Raw genomic sequence first — 6,346 nt, forward strand, 5'->3', positions numbered from 1 at the left:
ATTTTGAGGGACGGGAGTGCTTTTCCATTGGTGACCATCAGGAATTTTATCCTCCTATGGATCACCTGGAAGACTTCCTGGAGTCACTGGGGTCGTTGGGATTGTTAGAATTGCTGGAGCAGCTGGAATCACTTCGATTCTGGTTGTCCTTTCAGAAGGGACCGGATTATGATATCGGAAAACTGCTGGGTACAAAGAAAGCCAGTTGAGCCGTATGTGGTCCCTAGGATTTTCCAACTTGCATGACCAGGGTGCTTTTTCATCAGTGACCACCAGGACTAGTGACCCATAGAAGGGTTTACCCTTCGCGTTGAGGCGACAAAGGAGCTTTAATTATTTGATCTTGCGCAAAAATCAGTAGTGGCCTCCCCCGTGTTGGGCGCCTCCTTCGCCTCCGGTGTAGGACTCGTGGGTGCCGTAGGAGTTCCCTTCACCTCCTTCCGTCCCCGAGGAATAATGCTCGCTGTACCCCTCGTCGTGGCCGTAATTTCCGGTTCCGCCGCCCTCGGAGGTGTAATGTCCGTCACCACCCTCCGTATAGCGTCCTGACTCGCCCCCGCCGTCGTAATGTCCGGAATCGTCCTCCGCATAGCCAGCAGAGCCGCCCTCGCTGCTGACGTAGTGGGAATCGGTGCCCGTCCCTGTCGAGAATGCCAAGCGTTTACTTTCCTGGGGAACTGGACCGAATCTTACCCGCGAGTGCCCCTTTGGACAAGAACAAGGGACTTTCGATGTGGAACAGCTTGGAACTTTCAGCTGACCGGTCTTATCCTTTGTTGGTGGAGACCCAGATAGAAATTCATGATCGTCATGTAATGAGGAGAATCGATTTAGAAACAATTCGCTGCATAAAATGTTTGCAACATATGTATGCATAATGCACAATTTGAATAAATGTTTGCGGTAAATTTGCCATTAATTATTTCAGCAATATTTACCGCATACTGGTCATACATCAGATCTTATTTCTTGTTGGTGAAGACCCAGATAGAAATTCATGATCGTCATGTAATGAGGAAAATCGATTTACAAACAATTCGCTGCATAAAATGTTTGCAGGATATGTGTGCATAATGTACGATTTGAACAAATGTTTGCGGTAAATTTGCCATTAATTATTTCAGCAATATTTACCGCATACTGGTCATACATCAGATCTTATTTCTTGTTGGTGAAGACCCAGATAGAAATTCATGATCGTCATATAATGAGAAAAATCGATTTACAAACAACAATGCGATTCGATAACAAGTGATGTGAGAGCTTTCTTTGAGAGCCGATTGTCTTTGATGTCTTATGATAAACAACAATGCGATTTGATAACAAGTGATATGAAAGTTGATTGTCTTTGATGTCATATGACAAACAACAATGCGATTCAACAAGTGATGTGACAGCCGATTGTCTTTGATGTCATATGATAAACAACAATGCAATTCGATAACAAATGATGTGAGAGGCGATTATCTTTGATGTCATATGATAAACAACAATGCGATTCGACAACAAGTGATATAAAAGCCGATTGTCTTTGATGTCATATGACAAACAACAATGCGATTCCACAACAAGTGATGTTCGGCCTTAAAATTGTGACAGTGTTCGGTGATTTCCAGACACTTCCGCTGATTATTGCTTATCATTTAGTAAATGTTTATTGATAATGATGTTTATAAAGTCTGTATTACCTGCTCCTTCGTGGTCCTTTCCATCGTCCCCATCCTTGTAGGACCCACTTTTGGCATGTTTGTCCCCATGATGACTATCACGTCCTTTACCATAGGCAGTTTCCTTTGCGAACAAGTACTTATCACCGTCTTGTTTGTGGAAAGTGTCCAGAGTTTTGTATCCATGGTCGCCCTTGCTGTATGTTCTTTTTATGAATCCCTTTTCGCCATCAGCGTCGTTTCCATAAGTTTTGTAGTAACCACCCTCCTTCACCTTTCCTGAAACAGAAAAATGAACATCCTTAAGGTGATGTGAAAGTGGCGGCGGACAGGTCTCATACTTTTCTCCAAACTGGGTATATCGAATCAGTTAAATTGTACAATATAAATATGGAGAATATAAGGAAGGTCCTAAAACTCATGAAATTTCAATTCTTTTCAAATTTGTTTATAGGTATTTTAAAAATAGTTTATAAAAAATTAAATTTCGCGAGTTTTAGGACCTACCTTAGGGTCTCCATATTCACGTTTCAAAGTATGAAACGATTTGAGACACCCAGTTCGTAGAAAAGTTTCATGAACGATTGAGCTTTCGGATGCCACTTTCACATCCCCTTAAGGTGGAGTGAAACCCCCCTCAAACTAGTCGATTCGAAAAAAAACACTTCTTTTTAAGGGTATTGGACCAAACTGTCTGTTATATTTCGATCAATATACAATTGTCGAAGGCTCCGATATGAGAAATGAAAGGGTCAGGACAATTTTACGACAATTTACAACACTCTGGTAATCGACAAACTCGAATTTGAGTGAGATAAAGGCCAAAAAAGTGTCTTATACGCTTCTATGCTAAAACAATGGTAGTACGAGGTGTCCGAGTGAATATTTAGTTGACATGGAAATCACAGATGGCGCATAGTGTCCCTCTGCAGTCAACTAGGGCCTCAGAAACCAGGAATCCAGAGGATTTCTGAAGTTTTACTTCAATTTCTTTATAATTATTGTACGGAAACGATAAGTGGAGTATGCCATTTCGTACAATACCCAACAGACTTGCTAACACAGTTGTTAATATAAAAATGAACGTTGGCAACGTAGGTATTTAGAAAAATCTGGTTAAAAAATTTGTTCTTCTTGGTGAAGCTGCCAAATCGCCTCTTGACATGCCTGACTTTGTATGGTGGTTTCACCCCCTTAAAGTGTTTAATGGCAGATAAAAAAAAATACCTGTCGCTTATTTTTCAGTCTACTATAACATATTATAAAAGAAATGAAATCGGAGAGATCGACCTGGGATACCCTCCTTGTTAGAGGATGTTTAAACGTACTTAATGGTAAAAAAAACCGCCTCCAAGGGCGATGATCTCGATACCCACCGGAAGCGTTCTTCATCTTCTTCTTCGGCGCAGCGCCGGCCTCGAGGAGGTCCCTAACTTCAGTGGCGACGCCACCAGATGGCGCTGGCTCCCTCACCTCGCGTCGCAGCGACCCCACAGTGGCGACGTCGTCCGCGAGAACCAAGTACTCGTCGTAAGTGGCGGGCCTGGCCAGGGCAAGACCCACCAGGACTAGGATTCCCAGGAGTAGTCGCATGGTGTCGTCGTGCGCGAAACCTCTGACTTTTCTTCCTCTATTCCCCGTGGCAATGTCGTTATTCCCCGTTCATCGGCTTTTAAAGCCTCTTATGAGCTCCCACCAGGATCGCGATTGCCTAGTTCGGCCGCGTTTCGCAAGCGGCGCTGCGTTCGCTCGCCTGCTACTCCTTTTGACGATTAATTACACCTCACTCACTGGGTCCAGTTCTAAGGAGAGTTGCTTTCTTAAGGTGAAGTGAAACCCCCTTCAAATCGGTCGATTTAAACACAACACTTTTTTTAAGGGTATTAGACCAAACTGTCCGAAACTTTGACACGTCACTCCTGATCATCTAAGAATTGTCCTGACACGTTCAGAATTTGGATTTTTAAACAAAATTTGTTTAACTCAGCCTACACCAGAACCAAAATGGCGTCGAGCTCTCATATTTCGATCAATATGCAATTATCGAAGGCTCTGATACGAGAAACGAATAGGTTAGGACAATTTTACGACAGTTTACAATACTCTGGTAATGGAGAAACTCGCGTTTGAGCGGGATAAAGGCAAATAAAGTGTTTTATGCGCTTCTATGCCAAAACGATGGGAATACGAGGTCTCGGAGGGAAAATTTAATTGACCTGGAAATCACAGATGGCGCAGGGGGTCCCTCTGCAGTCAATTAGGGCCCCAGAAAGCACGAATCCAGAGGATTTCTGGAGTTTTACCTCGATTTCTTTATAATTATTGTACGAAAACGCCAGGTGGAGTATGCCATTTGGTACAATACCCAATATAATTCGACACAAGTATCAATATAAAAACCAACGTCGACAACGTAGGCATTTAGAAAAATCTTCTTTATGGACGTCGATCAAGTTCCTCGACGTGTTTCACTTCACCTTAATTGCCGCTGGGAATTCTTTCTAAAGACAATGAAGATTACTTGGTAGTTGCGGTTTCGGACTGAGGAATTATCGGGAAGGATCCTTACTCCTGGTGGGGAGTGGAACTAAAGTAGAGGGAGCCACCATCTTGGTTGTCGGAATGAAGGGGCTGCTCGAAGCTCTTAGAGATTACGTAGTCCCAGGCGTGGGGTTCAATTCAATGCAGGTTTTTTTATTGTTCGTTATGCACGTGCAGGATGGTGACGCTAAGTGTTATTAAGGTGATGTGAAACACGGCGAGAAATTTCATCGACGTCGGTAAAAAAGATTCTTCTAAACACCTACTGATACTTTTCCCCAAACTGGGTGCACCGAATTGCCAGAAACTTTAACACGTGATTGTGCAGGCCCTAAGGAATAACGCACTACTCGTGAAATTTCATTTTTCATTTTCTCAATTAAAGAAAAAGAAAATTAAGGGGTGAGCCACCCCTCACAGGCTTTACTTGGGATGGTGGTTTCACCCCCTTAAAGTACTTAATGGCAGATGAAAAAAAATTCCGTTCGCTTAGTTTTTAGCCTACTGTAACATAATATAGTGTACTGTAATTAATATAGGCTACTATAACATATTATAAAAGAAATCAAATCGGAGAGATCGACCTGGGATACCTTCCTTATCAGAATGATAGCTCAAAATAAACGTTTTGAAAATATTGCAAAAATTTGTCGTGTTTTTTAATACCAAATGTCATATCAGGGATATCCATAAGCAATTCATTTTTTTAATGTCTAATACTCCTGTCAGAGTGATAGCTCAAAATAAACGTTGTGAAAATATCGAAAAAATTGTTTTATACCAAATGTCTTATATTAGGGGTACCCATAAGCAATTCATTTTTTAAATGTCTAATATACCTTTCAGATTGATAGCTCAAAATAAACGTTTTGAATATATTGCAAAAATTGTTTAATACCAAGTGTCTTATATCAGGGGTACCCATAAGCAATTAATTTATTTAATGTCTAAGACACCTCTCACTAGGAAAGTATCCCAGGTCGATCTCTCCGATTTGATGTCCTTTATAATATGTTATAGTATACTAAAAACCAAGCGACAGGTATTTTTTTTATCTGCCATTAAACACTTTAAGGGGGTGAAACCACCATCCAAGGTAAGGCATGTCAAGGGGCGATTTGGCAGTTTCATCCACAAGAACATATATTTTTTTTAATTTTTTAATTCCAAATGTCATATCAGAGGTACCCATAAGCAATTAATTTATTTAACGTGTAAGACACCTCTCACTAGGAAAGTATCCCAGGTCGATCTCTCCGATTTGATTTCCTTTATAATATTTTATAGTATACTAAAAACCAAGCGACAGGTATTTTTTTTATCTGCCATTAAGCACTTTAAGGGGGTGAAACCACCATCCAAAGTAAGGCATGTCAAGGGGCGATTTGGCAGTTTCATCCACAAGAACATATTTTTTTTTAATTTTTTTAATACCATATTTTGTTATTGATATTTTGTTAACGTCTCTCTTTCAAAATAATACCTCGGGCTGATCTTTTGCCCGGATTTACGTAAAGGCGGCACCGGCCGAGACCAGGAAACTCCGACGCCACCTTTCGGAGATCCGTGGAGTTATCCAGCATGGATTTGCTGCAAAACCGATCGACATGCCGATTGTTGCGGACGACAACGTCGACCCGCACGAGCGACTCCGCTTTCCACGGATCTACAAAAAGCCGATATCTACGACGCAACCTTTTGATGTAACTGTATCGAGAGGACGACGATCTCGAAAGATCCCCGAGAGTGTAGCTAAAACGATCTACGGTTCGAAAACCGAGAATAACCTCCCACTGTTTCATAACAGCTGTATAACATGGAGATAATAAATATAACCCTAGTAGCACTAATATTTATTCTACCAGATATATATTTTTGATGACGCAGTAGGTCCTAAGGGCCAAGATCAATTAGGGCATCAGAAAGCATGAATCCAGAGGATTTCTAGAGTTTTACTTCGATTTATAATTATAATTATTGTACGAAAACGACAGATGGAGTATGCCATTTGGTACAATACCCAATATAATTTGACAGGGCTGTCAGTATAAAAACCAACGTTGACAACGTAGATGTTTAGAAAAATCTTCTTTATCGACGTCGATCAAGTTCTTCGACGTGTTTCACTTCACCTTAAA

At 41.2% G+C, this 6,346-nt stretch overlaps 2 protein-coding genes across 2 annotated transcripts; both read right to left on the minus strand.

The window, feature by feature from the left end:
- Positions 1-354: 354 nt before the first annotated feature.
- On the minus strand, positions 355-943 carry LOC111673924 (glycine-rich cell wall structural protein 1.8-like). Its single transcript, XM_023432119.1, has 2 exons — positions 939-943; positions 355-844 (listed from the first exon to the last, which is right to left on the minus strand). The coding sequence occupies exons 1-2, from the start codon at positions 941-943 to the stop codon at positions 355-357; spliced, it is 495 nt and encodes a 164-aa protein (XP_023287887.1).
- A 331-nt stretch (positions 944-1,274) lies between these two features.
- LOC105702518 lies at positions 1,275-3,260 on the minus strand. Its single transcript, XM_023432120.1, has 2 exons — positions 3,044-3,260; positions 1,275-1,946 (listed from the first exon to the last, which is right to left on the minus strand). The coding sequence occupies exons 1-2, from the start codon at positions 3,258-3,260 to the stop codon at positions 1,630-1,632; spliced, it is 534 nt and encodes a 177-aa protein (XP_023287888.1). The 3' UTR covers positions 1,275-1,629.
- Positions 3,261-6,346: the final 3,086 nt, after the last annotated feature.

This window comes from Orussus abietinus, unplaced genomic scaffold (genome assembly GCF_000612105.2).
Source record: "Orussus abietinus isolate OABI.00-Male unplaced genomic scaffold, Oabi_2.0 scaffold243, whole genome shotgun sequence".
NCBI lineage: Eukaryota > Metazoa > Arthropoda > Insecta > Hymenoptera > Orussidae > Orussus > Orussus abietinus.

Excerpts from the sequence above, each read along its gene's own strand:
- LOC105702518 (XM_023432120.1), bottom strand. The coding sequence starts at position 3,260 with ATGCGACTACTCCTGGGAATCCTAGTCCTGGTGGGTCTTGCCCTGGCC. Across the intron at positions 1,947-3,043 it reads GAAGATGAAGAACGCTTCCG|GAAAGGTGAAGGAGGGTGGT; the intron begins GTGGGTATCGAG and ends TTTCTGTTTCAG.